The sequence below is a fragment of the Spea bombifrons genome, chromosome 10 (genome assembly GCF_027358695.1).
Source record: "Spea bombifrons isolate aSpeBom1 chromosome 10, aSpeBom1.2.pri, whole genome shotgun sequence".
Classification (NCBI taxonomy): Eukaryota; Metazoa; Chordata; class Amphibia; order Anura; family Pelobatidae; genus Spea; species Spea bombifrons.
In genome coordinates, this window is record NC_071096.1 from 27,144,805 (window position 1) to 27,164,507 (window position 19,703).

The window sequence follows — 19,703 nt, forward strand, 5'->3', positions numbered from 1 at the left end:
TACTATTTCTGATTGCGTGCAAAACAATTAAGAAGACTGTTTAGTAGTAGGAGGTTTAGATACGTTTTATTATTATTATTATTATTATTGTATATATCACCATCATATTCCAGAGCTATGTGCAACAGTTAAATATGCCATGTCAATAGTTTGGGGATCCTTCTTGGAAAGTATTGAGGTCTATACGGCAGGATTTTTCTTATAAGATTGTTTATATGTTTATTTGAGAAGAATTTATTTAGTTTTTTTGTTGTTTTTGGTGGGTTTTTTATGGATACAGGACTGTAACAGTGGTGTTTCATTGTATTGCGTTTCAATAGGACAATCCATTCTAATCTTAGTTTTTATTGATGGGTGTACAAGACAGCATCTGTGTTTGTAGGTGATAAAAAAAAAAACCCTACATATGATTTTAGAAATATATAATATTGCCGTTTTGAACATTTTCTTCTATTGCATCCATGTTACATCTCGTGGAAATGTTGAGTTATTGCCTGAAGCAGACTTGTGTTAAGTTTTGTTTTCTCAACTCTGTTTGAGTTCTCGCACTGACTGCTGTGACATCCCAAGAATGGAAACAGACACTGCAGACATAATACCGACGTTGATACTTCTGTAATGTGTGCTTGCTCAATAGATTATTATAGGAAGAATACAATAACGCATTATTATATGAGTATTGTAAGCTAGTACAAGCGGTGAGAATTCCAATTTAGCAACATTTCATTGATGATGGAATGCACTGTCCACAATAGAATCATTCCAGGATACTCAAGATTGTTTGATCACAGTAATTGTCAATCAGGACTTAGAGACCAGGCCAGCTGCCGTTTCCTCCGTACCCAGGGCCGGATTTCTCCCAAGGCATCTGCCTATTGCCCCATGTTTTAGGGGCATTGCAAAAGGTTAAAGGAGCAGAGCTTTTTGATGACTTGGCCGACTCCTGACAACAGTATGCCCACAGAATCACAGATCTCTTCCCACTCATTTTCTACAAGCAGTTGTCCCCTTACCTCCATTGGTCTTCTTGGACAGTTGAGAGGGGTTGTCTATGAGCACTGGAGTTTCTCTCCTGCGGTTGATGACATCAGAACCTGGCATTCTTACCACACAGCCGACAAATTCACTTAACACCAAACCCCTTTCAAGTTAGTTAGTGAGACCCAAGTAGGTGTGACATGGAGATTTATCATGTTTCATAGTTATAATGCAACATATATTGTATTCCGTTGTCTGCATGTAATTTAATTCTTTGCTTAGGTTAGAAACAAATCTATGCAATATTTTCATTTAGATCCTCCCAAAAAACCTAATGATCCTTATTTCGACGGCGTATTCTATCCATACATTTAATACCATCTATTCTCTGTTGAAATACCAGTAAAAACGGTTGTATTATTCTTTTGTCCTCTTTTGAAGAGAGATACCCGGAAAACATTGTAATGCATGAAACTCTAATTCATGTCAATATTACTGCTACCTGGTAACGAAGTCCCTCTGATGAGGAGCAGGATAGATTTTGGGTCAGATAGATAAGTGTTTAGATTATATGTCTATTCCTGTGCCCTACATTCCGGTTGCTAAAAATATAGTAAGTAGTGTTTGCATGCAGCTAATGGCCCAATCGCTCCGCTCATGCGCACCTTGATGATATTTGCTGCTTAGATACTGTTTTGCATAACTAGCTCAGACAGTAACCTATTTCCACAAGGGCTGATTGACACATTTTAGCAATGAGTGGTTTTTCACTCTTAAACTGGGACAGATTATTTTTATCCTTGCAAATTAACTCCAAATGGTTGGATTCACTCGGTCGCTGTCTAAAACTATAGAGTGGTCACCTAGCAGGCGACCATTAACGCAGGATACAGTAATGTTATAGCCAAGCGGGGTTGCTTTCTTTAATGTAAGCGATTGTTTGCATAGTGATTTATAAGGGTGTCGCAGGCCAAAAAACGGGCAAAATAGTTTCAATCACATTTTTAAAAAGGCAACGGTCACACAAAAAAAAAAAATCCATAAAAATACATGGGCCGTGTATAAATATTTATTTGCTCAGCTGTAGCACTTACTTCCCAGGTCCTTCATGATATCTTGTGTTTGGTGGATGAATCCGTTCAGTTGGGAGACTTGGCCATTGTCTATTTTCTTCTACAGCATAGCTTCCAACAGTCCTGGATCTGCTAAGGTGGTCGCAACAACTAGGCTTATTTTCCAACTGCTGATGATCCACCATGATCCACCATCATCATAACTATAAATGTATAGAGCAGATCGTATAGTGCTCCACCAATAACATGCACACATGATAGATAGATAGATAGATAGATAGATAGATAGATAGATAGATAGATAGATAGATAGATAGATAGATAGATAGATAGATAAACTTTTCTTCTGATCTGTATAAAGAGAAGCAAATATATTCCATGTCATGAGCTAGTGGTTTACAAGTCAAAAGGAAAATGCCCTAGTGAGAGGAGGAAGCATTACCGATCGCACACACGTTTAATATGTACAACATACACACAAACAGTGATAGATACATTGACATGTGTGCAGACCATGGCTCATTTTTCAGTGTTAACAAATTGACCAACTGTTCACAAAATAATTAACGTGCAATCTGTGTAGCGTGATGGGATCGGTTTACATACTCTTTCTTTGCTATGGAGGTTGGTGGCTTGGTTAAGCTTTTCCTTCTTGGTAGTTATGTTAATCAACATTAAGATAAAAAAAAGTAAAGAAAACTGTGATTTATCTGCTTGTTAGGTTAATCTGTGTTGAAGTGTAAAGAAACTGTAATAAACATTTTTCATTGGTTTAACTTTATGTATCCTGTATGTATGTATGTATGCAGTTTAAAATTATCAGTCATCTACTTAGATGCAAATGTACGTTTTACTGAGAGGGTGGTAGATAAGTGGAACAGCATCTCAGCAGAGGTTAATGGAGTGGGGAAATTTAAAGATCCATAGAGCTATCTTGACTGCAAGACAAGACCAAGGACTGATTAAGGTCTGAGTCTTTACAACAGAAATGATAGCAGACTAGATGGGGAAGAAAGAGAAAGGAAAAAAAGGAGAAGAGAAGGGGATGGAGCCCACGAGAACTAAAAAAAAAACAAAACAAAAAAAACAGGCATCTCATGGAAAGATTTCTAGTTTTATTTTGCTAAAAGTTGCAAGGAAGAATTAAAATTGAGATCTCCATTCTATGTAATTTGTTTAAATATGTATACATTGTTTGTTTTTTGCAACAAGTCACAACGTGCTTCTTCTTCTATTGCTCAGTTTCAGTCAGTTTATTATTTAGTCTATATGCAGGGTTAAATATTGGGGCTATACACACACTATATATATATATATATATAGATATATATATATATATATATATATATATATATATATATATCTATATATATATATATATATCTATATCTATATATATATATATATAGATATAGATATAGATATATATCTATATATATATATATAGATATAGATATAGATATATATATATATATATATATATAGATATATATATCTATATATATATATATATATATATATATGTATGTATAATGTTTGTAGGAGGATGGGATAGTGATCCATTTCCATGCCTCTGGTTTGTAATGAACATTCCTTGCCTTGTAAACCTTGTGTAACCTTTTAGTCAGTGTTAATAACCCCCCCCCCTTTACACTTCTTTCCAGCATACAAAATACATATTTTCCCCCATGCACACATAGTGTAAATTAATTAAAACCACGTGATAATTGTGTAAATGTTTAAAGTGTTTAAAGAGGGGAGACTGGAGTCACAAATATTGATTTAAATATAGCTTGGTGATCCTTAAGAACATAATCACTCTATTAAATTTTCATCTGCTACAGAAACATATCTGAATTATGTACAAGTTATCATGCAGCCACTCTATTTGGTAAATCCCTTAATTAGCTCTCTGGGAGCTTCTGTTAGAACTGTACCTGCCAAATGTCCCTGTTTAGGAAGGACAGTCCCTCTTTGGGACCTAAATAACACTGTCTCTCTTTCCATATTATATATATAAATAACAGATATCTGTTTATAATCTGTGTTGTATGAACAAAATACTGTATTCTTCCTCTACATATATGCATTTCATGAATTAAATATTGTATTTAAATTATAACATAATCAAGTGCCTTATGATAGATTCCTGGACCATTGAGGCTTTGCAGGGGACAAGAGGGCGGTGTAGACTTCTGAGAATTAAAAGTACAATTAAATAAATAAATAACAAATAACGTAAGTCAGTAAAGACCCCTAGGGCTGTTTTTTCAGCAGGGTCACACCAGGTTTCCTTCATATGCAGCTGAAGGACATGAGGGTTTTCCCTGAGACAGGTAAAGATTCGCTTGTGCCCCTCAGCATGCATGAGACAATCTATTAGGACACCAGTGCATGAAATCTAAACTTACTATACATTGAGTGATGGCCCAAAATTGGGTGATCTGGCTGGGGAAATCTTGGGGCCCAAGAGATAACTGGTGCTCTATGACCAACTTTGCCTTTCTGCATCACACAAATGGAACCATGGTTCTTTTAGCATACTTGTGAATACTTGATTTTTTTAATTTAAATTATTATTTATTTTAGCTTTGCGGTAGGGTAGATTATATTTGTAATGTCTTACTACTCCCCAGTCTTTGTTAACCTTAGTACCACTTGCAAACAGCAATGATAGGATATACAGTTATGACATAAAGAAAGAATCTGCCCCTTGGTTGTACTTTACCCCCACACATCATCAAAACTTAACCAATTATAAATGCATTCTTATGCATAAACACCACGTTAACCCTTTCATTCACTAACACGCAATGTGTGATGGTTTCTAGAATTGTAAACACATTGCTGGAGTTCTCTAGTTTGCCCATAGAGGGCGCTGTGAACTCACATTTTCCTACGCTTTGAAGCGACATCTCTGAATACATTCTACAGTTGAAATACTTTTTAAATTGCTCACTCTTTAACGAAATCGGTATAATACAGCGTTTACAATTAATTAGCACATCAGATTTCGTTATGAACTAAATATTATATAAACATGTAGCCTTTCTTTGGTACCTACAGTTAAAAGTACCAGTGGTTTGTGCTTCTGTTAAAATAATGTTCTAACACTGCGATGATTTAATTAGTAATGGATACGTCCACTAAGACACTTCGAATTCTTTAATACTTGTTTTTAAGACACATGTATTTAGCAGTTGTGGTTATCTATTTGTAATTATTTCACACCGACATTTACTAAACCTCTTAATCTCCATAAAAGAGTTCGATGGGTTTATTTTCACAATAACAAGTTTCATTGCAGTTTAATTTTTCTATTTTTTTTTAATATTACAATTGTATCCAAAAGAACGAATCCACAATATATTTCTTTAGTTAAATTGGCAACAATTCATTTATTAACCAAAAATATATACTTTCATGTACAATTTGGTTTTAAGATATATATATACATAGTTTACTATATATACACACAAAAAATAGCGACATTTAATTATCACAAGACAAAACCGTAGGAACTAAAAGAACCAGCATGAGAGGATAGAAACTGATTTTTAATTCGCTTTATACACGGGCATGCTTATAATATGTAACTATCCGGGGAAATATTTTACAGATCATTACAACAAAGGTAAAAATAAAATAAAATTAAAAAAAAATATTAAAAAATATGTACAAAATTATGTTATGACGAAGATAACGCAGAGAGGATCATAGCAGCGTCAATTTGATTTTGTGACCTGAAAAAAATAAAATATATAGGTTTAATTTTTTGGAACAACATTTGATTTTTTTTTCTATCTTAACAGTACCTTAACAGTATCTTATGGTTTATAGTATAAAATGTTACAGTAACCATAATATGTTTTTTTTTTCAAATAGAATAAAGCTAATAATTTTCAAGAATATTTAATTTTATTTAGTTCAAATTGTTAAATCGGAAAATTAAAATTTCGAGTGCTTCATATTTTATGCTCAAATATTACATCTGCTATCTGTAAAAAAAATATATTCAGCTTGGCTTTAGGTATCATAGAATATACTGAAAATCATTTTTTTGAAATTTGAATATTTTTACAAACATTACTTTGGAATTAATGTTGTATATTTAATAACAAAAATAATAATATCAAAGATAAAGGACAGTTCCAGATATGTTTGTAAACAGAAAAATAATGTAAATAATTCTTACCGTCTTTGTACAGGTTGGAAGGCTGTATTAAGATTTTTCTTTTCTAAATCCAACGTGCTGGGTCGATCTGCAAATATATATAAAAAACACAAAACGTGTTAGATCTCTGTTAAATCTTTAAATTTCTCTGCTTGTTGTGATATATTAACGATCTGAATTTAAGGGGAAAAATCATATTCTTCTATGGTAGGCAATAAGTACTCAATAAGTAGGCAGAAAAGTTGTAGAACTATAAATTTTCGGGGGATATATTCAACATTTGCAAAAAAAAATTTCCGAAATTATAACCCCATTCAGTCATTACAAGGCTTACGTTTTATTATACATTATTAGGACTACATACAATATATAGTTTTACATTTAATTAGTTTATTATTTTATTTAAATACTCAAATGTAGATTATTAGTAAAAAATACTAAAATACTAACTTTTCTCTACACGTGTGTGTAATATAAAAGCAAACGAAATAGCAACGAGTTGGGACACTGTTAACAATGATATTATTATACAATAGTAGAGGCATGTTTCATAATGTTACAATATTTAAAATCTATTGACACCTGAATGCAAAAACATAAAATTCTACAACCCTGTAATTTGCTGTGACCTATGAATTAAAATTTATATCCCTATGATTTGATGTGACCAATGTATTAATTTAGAATTAAGTTGGCAAAGGAGGGTTTCCGCAAATTGGTAAAGAAGCACTTATAATATTCATGATTTATTGATTTATTGTCACCAGAAAAAAAAATACCAAAGCAAAATAATTTAAATGAATATGCGAGCAACACTTTGATTGTTTGTATAAATTTAAGTCTATATAAATTACAACTATTTTATGTTAGCAGAGCCATTAGCTATTACCATATCAGTAATGACGTATGTTCTAGTGTGAAATCATTATTTTACGTAAAATAATCATAACCCCCTGCTTATCGTTTGACAGCCTAGGGGAGAGTGCATATACATCTCCCACGGCCCTATGGATAGGCATATGCACATACACACAAATGCAGGCAGGGAAGTTAGTGAAGTAAGAGGCAGTCACCTGTTACGGAGTCTGTACTGTGAGTGTGCTCTCCTGGCTTGGTAAAGCCTGCGTTGCCTGCAGCTGAGGCTGTGTGAGTTACACTCAGTCCTTGCAGAAAGTGAGCAGAGTTTAGTAAAGATAATTGTTGAGCAGAAAATGCCCTCCCTGTCCATGTCTGGAACCTGCTACCTGGGCAGGTGATGAGTCTGTGCTGTGGTATCAAGTTCTGAGTGTTCACTGACCCACTACTTGGGGGAGACCTTCGTGGGTTATCTGGTGCCGTGGCTGTCTCTGCCAGGGACCAGATTTTGGGTTTATGGGCCGCCTGCAAATTGCTTTCTTGGGGTGGACTCGGAGACACTGTATCCAGTTTTAGCTGATCACATGGTGGCTGAAGAGCTTTGGCATCGGGAGAAAGTTCACACTTGTCCTGCTCTAACACTCTGCTGTCCACAACCACTGACTTCAGGAACCTGTCCTCAGTCACATTGAGATCCTCAAAACCATCAGAACCCTCAGAGTCACTCCTGACGTCAGTTTTGGAATCCGAATGTATATCCGTGTCCTGGTCATCCAGATCTTCTTTATTCTCGATTTCCTCGGTGTCAATGTTCTCCAAATCTATTTCCTCCTCATCCTCGCGTTTGTCCTCCTCGTGATCACTTCCATAAGAGTTCCCCTCCTCATCTGTCCTACTCCTGGGGGCCCAGGTCATTTTATTCTCCTTTTTAAGTCTCCTCCTTGCGTTGGCAAACCAGGTAGACACTTGAGTGAGGGTCATCTTGGTGATAATCGCCAGCATGATCTTCTCACCCTTGGTTGGGTAAGGGTTTTTCCGATGTTCATTGAGCCAGGCCTTGAGAGTACTGGTACTCTCTCTGGTAGCATTTTTTGGCCTTGATGGATCTCCAAACTGGTATTGTCCATAGGGGTAAAAAGCTGGATGATGATGAGGGAAAGCTGCATGTTGAACCCCTGGGTTGTCCTTCATCTCATACTGGGAACCCTAAAAAATGTACAAGATAAATATATATAATTATATAAAAATCCAGTAATCCACATACATATCAATAAATTCAAATACAATAATTCACATATAGATCAATAAATAAAATACAATAAACCACATATATATATATATATACCAATAAATAAAATACAACAATCCACATATATAGATCAATAAATACAATACAATAATCCTCAAATATATCAATAAATAAAAATACAATAATCCACATATTCCACTAAATGTCAAAAAAAATCAGACTATGAGCCAAGAGACACATCAATCAAATTTATAAATATATATACACTGCAGAATGGTGTAAACATTTTCACATTTGCTTTTCATCTCTTGCTCAGAGGAAATAAGTTAAATTCCATAACATGATTATGTGTTTCTTTCCCTTAAAATATTTTGCCCTCATCTGTTTCCTTTCACAAGTTTGGTATCTGGATCTGTCAGTAAAAAGCATAGCTAATTTTACAATGAAAACAAACTTTTTGCTTAACCCCTGAGACTAGAGCAAACAAATAGAATATTTAATGTAAAGCAATAATAATAATTAAATATATACATACATAAGGGAATCATATTATTTGCAAACAGGGGTGCCGTTAATATTTAACAGAAAAGACTTGAACATTCCCACCAAAGTAACTTTATGATCTGCTTGTGGGATACTTAATTACACAGAATAATTAAAATAAATAACTTCACATTAACTTTTCTTGACTAGCAAATGCAAATGATAAAGAGTTTAATGGAGGAAAATATACAGTGTTAATTATATCAGAAACAGGAGGAGGAATGTGACTCTCTGTTGGTTAGAGAGATTTCAGCACATGTTCTTCCTGGAATAAGGAACGCTAATGTGACTTGTGGCTCTCTCCTGCCTTTCTGGACACAAAGAAGAACTTTGGAAAGTGCAGCTAGGCTGGGACGAGCCACGTAAGGACTTTCGATCTGAGTATAAGGAGGTCTGAGGACCCTTACCAGTTGTGGGAAGATGGGCAGCTCCGTTGTGTAAGGCAGGAAGGCTCCATAGGCTTGGGCTGCTGCAGCTGCGGCGTAAGGAGCTCCATACATAGAAGAGAGAACATTAGACAAAGTCCCAGCTGGAGAAAGATCTGCCCCGCTGCGAGTGCTCCCCGCACCCTGCCTGTCAGAGGGGTACAGGGGTCTAATGTACTGGTAGCCCAGCTGTGGGAAAGACATGATGGAACAGCAGACACAGCAAAGGGGGTTACTGGGTTTTGATGACCCCCTTCTATGACTCTGGTCTTTCCAACTCCCTACACATCAAGCATGAGGGGAAGGGGGTCCAGGCTTGTAGGGTCCTCGCAAGGCTTCTGGTGACTCTGTCCTCTCCCTCTGGTGCTATTGATCTGAGTGGACCCAGGTCAGCTCCTAACAGATTGCTTCAGATCATTGGCACTCACCCTCTGATTGACATTTCAAGTCTAGCCCAGGCTCCTCCCAAATCTTCCAGTCTCCTTCTCTCTCTCTCTCTCTCTCTCTCTCTCTCTCTGCTTTCTCTTTCATCCACCGCCCCCTTCCCAAATCTCCCTGCTGATCTCTTATTAACCCCTGCAGTGCAGTGAGTGCCTGCAAATGACAACGAATCAGCAAAAGCTGAACATTCTATCTGGCATTTCAAGAGTTAATATTTTTATGGTGTCCCAAATTAGCAAGAGTAGAGAGTTTTGTGCACAGAGGGAGGGGAGCAATGGACAGGAATATACAGAGGGAAGTCTCATAAAGTGCATGTCTGTATATGATAATAAATTAACGTACATCTATCTATCTATCTATACAATAAATATGGATTATTATTCTAATTCGAATTATGCTCTGATCCGGTTCTGCCAGTTCGGATCTAATCCCCTGTTCTGCCCCAACATAATTTAGTTTCTATAGATTACAGCTTCATGGTCATATAGGTATGGACTGATTCTTCCAACCCCTGTGATCACTTTCTGCCCCAGCATAGGCATTAAACCTCTGTGCATACAAATGCAGATTAGGATTCGGTGTCATTTGGATTTGATCTGCATCACGTCTCACATTTGCAATCTTTTTTTTTTTAAAAGGGATCTCGAATTAGTCTTAATCTATCAGTGGGCAAAATAGGGGGTTAATTTTCTCCTAATAGGGAACTTCAAAGACTTGGAGGTCACAATTTTACATCAAAGAGGGGAAAATGCAAGCAAGTTGAAATCTTAACAAAGGGAAGAAAAGCTGCCCTCTGGGTGGTGTGTAAATTTGTAGTGTGATGAGGAAGACAATGGGGAGGCACTGAGATTAAACCCATTAACACCTTTTTGTTTTAGTGTTAAACTGTAATTAGAAAATTTATAGTCACTTTACTTGCTTTGAATTAGACCCATGCAGGATACCTGTTACCAGCCCAGGACCCCTCAATGCCATAATCACAAGTCACTATCATACACACAGAGGGGGGACCTTTAAGAAAACTACACCTGATTTATCAAAGTACTATCAACAGGGGCAATTAGTGCATTCCAAATCGAATTTACCCCAAGTTGTGAAATAGAACTGATGTGAACTGTCACAATAGCCACGATCCTTTTCCTTTGATATAAAACCGCATCTACACAAAAAAAGGATTTTTTTTAAAAATATATATTTTTCTGATAACAAGAAAATAATTAATTTGTATTCTTTAAAAAATAATCCATAGCGTACCGAGTTATAAAATTATAATAAACAAAATATTTTAATACCAAATACCCCAATATATGATAAATAATAAGTTAATGCAATAAACCCCCAATTTGATACAATATCGTATTTTAATAAAATATGTAATATAGTATAATATTTAAATAAAGAGTGCATTTATATTGTTCTTTTTAGAAATGGAAGAGGATATTGAGTGTGGATATTCCCTTGATGGATTTGTATTTAATACCCTATCACTCTATAGCTATCACAGTCCTTTATCCACAGTTTAATCACTGAAACCCTGAGGAAGGACTTGTGTTTGATTTTTCAAGAGAAATAACTGTCCTATTAAGGCGACCTTCATAGGAGCTTATTCTAAAGATAATGTTTCATCTTGTAATAGATACGGATTATAATATTACAAGTTTCAGAATTAAAATTCCCTGAATCAATATATGGAAATCTGAAAGAGACATTTCTAATCGTATTAGATTTATCCCTCCCCGAATCCCTATATACTAACCTACCTAAGGATTTGTGCCCCACTCTATTGCTGTATATTGTGAGATCCGAATAAACTGAGGACTATTAATTACTTCTTGTGAAACCATACTTTAAAAATAATACTGTAATCATTATAATATTTATTAGATTTCCCGATTAAATGTTATATATATTACTCCAAGTCAGTGACATTAAAAAGTGATCTTTTCCACGAGTCTATAATAGCGCTTCGGAATCTGCTAGCGCTTTATAAGTAACTCCATTACAATAGGTAGACAGCTAAAATTAACAACAATTATGAAGATACACAATATAAAACTTGACAAAAAGATTAAAATCCGTTAAAACATACTGGTATAGAATGAGAAGAGGGTTCTGACCTTGAGAGTTTATACTCTGTCATTAATCAGTATTATTTAAAACAAAATGATGAATTATTAGAATAAATGTAAAATGCAAGTATTAATAGCTATATATAATATGATCAATACAAAATATATATTTTTTTACATATGAATAATGTTTAATCAATCTACGCAAAACTATGTATATATATATAAATGTGTGTGTTTGTAATACGCATCTATGCATACAGCACACATGTAGAATGTATGTAATAAATGTTTTACTATAAGCTATTACTTTATCTTTTACATTGCCTTTTGATTCAGGTGATTTTCTTTTTTTCGGAAATGATTTAGTGTTCATAGTTTTTCGTGATGAGATGGCATCATTGCTAGTTTGATGGATATAGCAGATAATGTGTGCATTTTACTATTTTGTGTATTAGATTTTTTTTTTTTTTTTTTTTTAAAAAAGCTAGTTCTTGGAAATTACTGTATTTTTTTCCAGCTTATTATCCCTCTTTTAAATGAACCTAGTTTATCCTGAGCAGATCTGGCTGTGAGTAAAATTCGAAGCTTACCATGCTAACAGCTTAAGTTCATAAACCCAAGGTGATGAGTTTATTATCTGGGCTTGCTGTCTGGTGTCATGAAGATAGATTCTTAATGAACAAACAGAAATCAATAGAGACTCACCCTTCAGTGAGAAAAGTACATGTGTTTACATGGGCTGACTAAAGGATACTGGGTACAATAGGGAAATGTTGGTGTGGGTGGAGGGGTAATGTATGCTGAAGAGATCAACTTGTATTTTTTTAAGGAAAAAAACACAAATATTAGGAACAAAGCACATGATGGATTGTACAGGTGAGGTGTCATCGGAGGGGATGTGTCCTGTACAAGCCACAGGCTTGATAATGTAAGTTAGGTAAGAAGAGAGGGGAGGTTAGCTAGCACCTTTCAGAACAATGGTGGAGGGGGGTGATAAATTTATGAGAAAGGCAAGGTTAGGGTCAGCGTAAGGGTGAGTAATGGTTTATTAATAGGAAAGAAATGGACAGGAAATGCAGAAGGATCTGCAGAACCTGGATAGAGAAAATAGATGCCTTTGAGCTGGAGTAAAAAAAAGAGGGGGGGGGGACAAGCAGGGAATATATTTAAAATAGTTTCAAAGAGGTCTATAATGAAATAAACGTGTGGTGTGGTGTGCAGTGTAAAAAATACAACCAGGAATTTGAGTTATAAGAAGGGCTAAGGGAACAGATTTAACCAGAGGTGCTGGGGTACAAAGTAACATCTGTGACACTGATCTGGAAAAGATAATGGACATTCAAATTGTAGACAAATACTGAGTATCTATTACTGTTACATTGTATATTATGTGCTTGCCTGTGTAAGCAAATCATTGCACACATTACAGAAAATGCTTGATTCATTAGATCTCATTTGCAGGTAATGCAGGCATAAAGTAAGCAAGAAATATGATTGTCCCAACATATATTTAGCTTTTAATAAAAACAAAAAAACATAGGGGAAATTGTTAGATTTTTTTGTACTCCAAAGGGTTAATATGGAATGGATAAATGGACAGATTTTAAATTTTATATATATATATATATATATATATATATATATATATATATATATATATTTAGTCTGGTTTTCATAGTCCTGTCTTAAGGGTGCTGTTCTGTTTAGACACATTTATTTACTTAACATACTGGAGAATGCATTTAACCTTAACAAATCTGTCATTTTGTTCTTTCTTCCGAAGGTTTAGTCAAATAAAACACTGGAAGAAACATTTTTTCTACTTTTGATGGCAGCAACCTATTAGGCCTGCTTTTGTGTTCCTTGAATGATTCTGAATGTGGCATAGGGAAGGGTTTTGGCATTTAGCAGTACCACGAATGGTGTTTCTTTGTGGCAATAAAAATGTTCCATTCAACAGGAAAAGTAGATCATAGCTTTACCTGTAACATTTTTTCCTAATGTTTCACATTCATGTTATTCATGTTCTCCTTCAGCCATGTACTGAACAGCCTTTCAAATGAAGTTGGGTAGAATTTATATTCATTGTAGTGGTCTTGTTTTGGTGGAACTCTTGTTAATGAAGTGGGAATACTGCTGGCTTAGGGTACTTATTCACTAAGCCTTGGTTCTGAGTGCCAGGCTTATCTAGCATGTGGCCTCACCCTGGAGCAATAGATCAAGTGAGTATTGGAGGACTGACGACCAGCGTGCCACTGGGCATTTGCCCCATGCGCTGGATGGCCAGTCCAGGCCTGATTATATAGGTTTATATATCTTTGTTATCAAAATATTTTTATCACAGTAAAAAAACATTTTTTTGTATACCTGGTCTCATGAAAGTATCCTTATTTCATTGTAGTCAATTCCAGGGTTAAGTAAGTAATTTTACTTTTATTTTTTACTTAACTATGAGCAAGTCTTTTCAAAACAGCCAATTATCAAAGGATTTATGTCATTTTTTTCTGAATGTGCAATACATGGTATTTATCAAAACGATTTATTCTAAACTTCCCAGAAATTACAAATCATTTTTCCATGTATTTTAATTATTTTATAATAATTATAGTTGAAACAAAGAGTTTTCACTCGCATAAGAACCATTCGGCCCTTCTAGTCTGCCCATTTTTCCTGATCTATTGTATACGATTTTAAATTGCTATTTTATGTTCAGAAAAAAAGGTGACCCTAATAGGTTAATTTAACTTGCATCTCCTTGCATTGCAGTGCATTAAGTGTTTGTTTTGCCTTTAATCTTTATCTTTGAAGGCTTATCCATTCCAGAAATATTGTTGATTTTGTTCTATTTATACATCTTCCTTTCATGCTATGTAGCTAGCCTGCTATCTCATTCATGTGCCATTGGCATTTATTTAAGTGATTATGTAGCCACACACTTGCTCCAGGATCCACGATAAAAATGCAATGTATGATGTATAAGAAACCTGCATACTATATTTATGTTGTATAAAAAAAATATTTTTTAAATGTTGCTGTGCCAACAAGTACTTTTTTTTGGATAAACGCCACTTCCTCTCTACAATAGGTGACTTGGAGGGCCGGCCCTGGCACTTTAAGGCTGGCAGCCGCCCATGTCGTAGGTGCAGCTGGATATGAGAGGCCGCGCTTTACGTTTTTATACTCGTGTATCGAGCAGCCGAGCATATCTAGCAAGTGGCTGCACATTGTAGCACCCGATAAGCCACTAGAGTATATGGAGCGATGTTGGCCAAAGGCCCAACGGGCCTAGATAGCTAGTCCAGGCCTGGTCTCTTGCCATTGATAAAGAATTCGTTGCCGCAAAAGGTTTGTATTCTCCGCCTAAAATCCAATCCCCTTTAGTCACCCAAATGCATAATGAGCCACCTTCATAGTTTGCCTGTTATCTTTTTAGTTTTACTTATATCTCTTAGCTAAGCATGGCTTAAAAGGGCTGTTCCTTGTAGCCAAAACATCCATTTCTCCTTCTAGTACGTTAAGCAAACAAACTTTAGCAGATCTGTTATTTTTTTTAATTTGGCAGTTTAATCACATAAAGAAACACAGAGACTTTTAAGAAGCCTGTTTAGTTTCTATGGGGGAAAAAAAAAATCTATCAATGCCTGCTCATGAGTCAGCTGACAATTAAGTGTCCCTGGCAAAATTTATGAACGAGCTTAAATTTTCCTTGATTAAAATCATCATTGCTAGGACTGATGAATACTCAGACCTTTCTCAGAAATAATTATTTAATGCTGCATTTAATTAAAGGGATACTCCAGCCATCATATGCACTTTAATGCGTCTCATAGCTGAGAGGTCCCTTTCAATTTGCTTCTTCCCCGCCACCGGCTATTTTCTATGCCGGAGATCTGTTCGGACACGTGATGTACCTACACCCAGTCCACTCCAGTGCAGGCTAGGAGAACGCCGCACGCGGGAGTCTGTTCAGACCGATGTCAATAGGAGCCCTTTCCTGCCACTCATTACGCTTTAATCTCTTACTCAAGGTCGTACTTGGGCCATCTCAAAGGATTTTTGATATCATGTTTCTAGGTTATACTGGCCAGTGGGGAGGTTATGGAAGCTTCTGAAAAGACCACATTTGGTACCGATGCAAACAGCCGTGTCAAGGGGTTCGCTTCGGTGCATTCGATCTGCTGGGTTCACTTTCCTCATAGGCGAGGGAGAGTTGCATGTGTCTAATTATTTAGATAGCTGTAACTTTAATACACATGTATCTAAAATCATGTCTTTCTGAATGTGTTGTCTTAATTGTTACAAGAGGATGTAAACCGTTTAATAATGATAAACAATAATCACAAACACTGCAGCCTTGTATGTGTTATATACATATAATGTTTAATAAGATGATATTCTTGCACACTGGAGACAGTAGTTGTAGTTATTTCCACATAGTTGCAATGGCAAAAAATGACTACTCTACTACTCTTTAGAAGAGCCATAGTTCACCCGTAGGCCAGGATCGAAGGCACGCTGCTGTTTCTTTTAAATGGGAATCAGCCTCCCCTTTCCATGACCGCTCACATTAGCCGTTGTTGTAGGCCAGTTGCATGGATTGGGCACCATGGGCTCACTCCTAAACCTAGCCGGTAAGTAGGGGCTCCCTATTGTATTTGATTGGTGTGAGCGCTAACAATCTTAGATATAGATACTTACATATGAAAACAAATATTTATTAATAAGGTGAATAATACATAACGTGTATTATTTGTATACATGTGCATTTGTAACAGTTCATTGTTTATGTAAGAATCCAACACATTTTGCCAAATAGACTTCCTCAGAGCTTAATGACGGAAACAATGCAAAAACTGTCCTATAAATGAGAAGAAAAAAAAGAAAGAAAAGTATTAAAAAAAAGAATGGGCTATTATTGTGATTTGGCATATATATAAACGTGATATACACCATTTTCAATACAAAGACACATTATCATATTTTCAGCTGTAGTTATATGTAAGACTGAAACTTGTTAACTTGGAACTATCCCACATTGTATAAAAAAGATATACCGGCCGGGTAATAATCCCTCGCACTTTGGAGGTTGGCTATATATCATATGGTCTATGATACTGGAGCAGACACTGATTTCAAAGACACGTTTGTGAGAAATTGCCCTTTGGGGTAGTTGCCACAATGCCACACATGGGATCGCAAATTTGTTGGTGGGTTTGTTGATAACGAAATCTAATCTCATGTAATGGACCCATAGTCTTTTACCAAAGCTCTTCAATGCAGTCCCCGCCGAGAACAAAGCAGCTTAAAATAAATTAGTTTTGGTCACAGTGTAGGAGCGACCGAGTGTCCAGGGCTCCCGGGTTATTGTCTTCTAGCCACTACGCATCAATTCAGCAGAAGTCCCATTTTGGTCAGGCCACCAGTCCTATACTAAGGGAAAAAAACCCACACTTACCATGGAGGTGTCTGGATTCACGCACATAAACATCTCTGCTTAATATAACATTAACAGACTTCAATTGTGGTGGACTCCAAATTTAGGAAGTCCTATTGTTTCGGTTCACACTTAAAGATAACAGCTTTACACTTGAGGAGTTAAAACATGGAGATAAGTGTATTTACTCTACAAATTCATACATAACAACACATCATTAATCTGACAGTTTAAATAATGAAGTGCTTTGAAGTCCAATTTCCTGTCCTGTTATAGGTCATGTATTGATTAGGAATTGTGTATTTGGAGGAATTAACCCCCTCCCCTCCCAAAGCTGAACAACAACAAATGGTTTTTGCTAATCGTCAATATGTCACAGTATGCCACGTGTTAAAAACAAACTACTAAATTGAGCAGAAAATGAGCAAAGCAAATAAACAAACAAAGTGATCACAAAAAGAAAGTTTCTTAAACACTAAATTGATCAAAGGGTTTGGGTTTTGGGTTAGGGGTGGTAGACTCTAGGATTCCGATCTGTGTTCCATTACCACACATTGTATCAATTTTTAGGCAGCTGGAACAAAATGTACTAATTACTGCAGCATATTTTTGGAAAGAAAACGAATTTAACCTCTTCAATGCTGGACGGTAATTATTGTAAGTGTGTGAGTGCCAGAGAGGCCCAGAAGATGCAGCGGCCATTTTCCATCATAGAAGCATTTGATCCGATCAGCCACTTAACAATAGGGATGACGTGATGTAGTAACCATGTAGCCTAAAGCAAGGGCCATACTGGCCATGAAGGGCAGCCACAGAACTTTATGGCCAGCGGCCCCTGATGATGTAAGTGTGGCCAACAGCTGGATAAGCATGGCGGTAGGCTATGTTGTGCAATCCTATCGGCCAGTTGCCCACCAAGCCATTCTGGGCTGGATGATGATAAAAGGAAGATCACCTGGGTTACTCATACAAGTATTGATTATTTTACTCTCTAAACATCACCATTTATAGGTTTAACTTAGTGAATATAACTGTAGGACTAGCAGCGGCACATCTGCTTTGTGTTCTAAAATGTGGCGTTTTGACCGGTATATTTGTTCTTAAAAAAAAAAAATCGCTAATAGGTCCATTCAAAAAATGGTTTATTTTATTCAATGTTTTAAGTAATGTTTTTATTTTAACTATGAGAAAACTTGAAAAAAAAAATAAACCGTTTTTTTCTTACTTAAGGATTTAGTGGCACAACCGTAAATCTGACGAACCAAGGTGAGAAAAAAAAACTTTTATTATTTCCATTTGTTTGGCCGTAGTAGGAAACAGATGTGATGATTTAAGAGTTTGAGAGAATGTTACTATAAACACATTCCGCACAGCAGTTTTTGTAAAGAGATATGCGTATTTATATTTTTTCCAGGCTAATAACCACTTCTGTGTGTGTAATTTATGACAGCTATGCAGCTTCGGATATGCTTAGATTTTGACTAATCTATTCTTCAGTGTTCCAATATCCTTTATTTTTGTTATATTGTCTTTGAATAGGCTGATGACTATTTAGTGTGATTGTGTGTGTATACAAAGATTTATGGATTCTTGTTTTGGACTAAATTTAGACCTATTTAGTGTTAATGGTGTACAGACCCAGACTGTCCAGCTGCTCCAGCGGCAGATTGGGTGCTTAGCAGTGTATGGCCGCCGGCTGGATATGCCGGTCACACACCATGTGAGCATATAAACGTGACGTGCAGCTCTCATGATGTATATACAGTATGTATGTGTATTCAATATATACAAAGATTTTCACTATTCGCTGTCACCTTCAGCGTTCTTTCCCGAGACTTTCCAATGGGCCTGTGTTAGTGCTGTGGTAAGAGGCCATTGTATCAAGGCATGCAAGTTGTACAAGAAACATATGCCTCCAATATCAGACTGACATTACAAATAGGGAAAAGAAAAAATGTCGGTGCGCTAAGCTAGTCTCAGGCTCAAATAATACAAATGTATAATACGAGGCCTACCAAACAGGTGTAAGCAGCTTGCTGTCCAGGGGTTAATAGGGAGGAGGTTTAATTGCACCTCCCCCAACACATTAATAAGGTTTTGGTAGCAGTATAAACTGCTTTGTGTGGCCACTATGTAGGAGGTGAGAGTAGGTTCTCACCCTATTGAGTGTGCCTTGACGTGGCGGGTGAGCTTAATTATGCTTTGGCCAATTCATATAACCAAAACCTCTCATTTATATTATGTTTATATATTTGTTGCCAACTTTATTAGGGTGAGAAGCGCAGACAGTTTTTGTTTTTTGTGACATTACAAATACACTGCGTGCTAGACACGCCACCAGATTAGGTCTTCTCAATGTGCACACTTAAAGTCAATGTAGGCTTTTGTTCTAATAAGATTATTTTGAAAAATGGCAACCTCTTGGCTTGAATAGGCAACTTATTTGATGTAGGATGGGT

At 36.0% G+C, this 19,703-nt stretch overlaps 1 protein-coding gene across 1 annotated transcript; it reads right to left on the reverse strand.

The window, feature by feature from the left end:
* Nucleotides 1-5,420: 5,420 nt before the first annotated feature.
* IRX3 (iroquois homeobox 3) lies at nucleotides 5,421-9,685 on the reverse strand. Its single transcript, XM_053449269.1, has 4 exons — nucleotides 9,280-9,685; nucleotides 7,299-8,286; nucleotides 6,247-6,313; nucleotides 5,421-5,794 (listed from the first exon to the last, which is right to left on the reverse strand). The coding sequence occupies exons 1-4, from the start codon at nucleotides 9,499-9,501 to the stop codon at nucleotides 5,740-5,742; spliced, it is 1,332 nt and encodes a 443-aa protein (XP_053305244.1). The 5' UTR covers nucleotides 9,502-9,685; the 3' UTR covers nucleotides 5,421-5,739.
* Between the last annotated feature and the right edge of the window lie 10,018 nt (nucleotides 9,686-19,703).

Excerpts from the sequence above, each read along its gene's own strand:
- IRX3 (XM_053449269.1), bottom strand. The coding sequence starts at position 9,501 with ATGTCTTTCCCACAGCTGGGCTACCAGTACATTAGACCCCTGTACCCC. Across the intron at positions 8,287-9,279 it reads TGCCCATCTTCCCACAACTG|GGTTCCCAGTATGAGATGAA; the intron begins GTAAGGGTCCTC and ends TACATTTTTTAG. Across the intron at positions 6,314-7,298 it reads CAGTACAGACTCCGTAACAG|ATCGACCCAGCACGTTGGAT; the intron begins GTGACTGCCTCT and ends ATATATTTGCAG.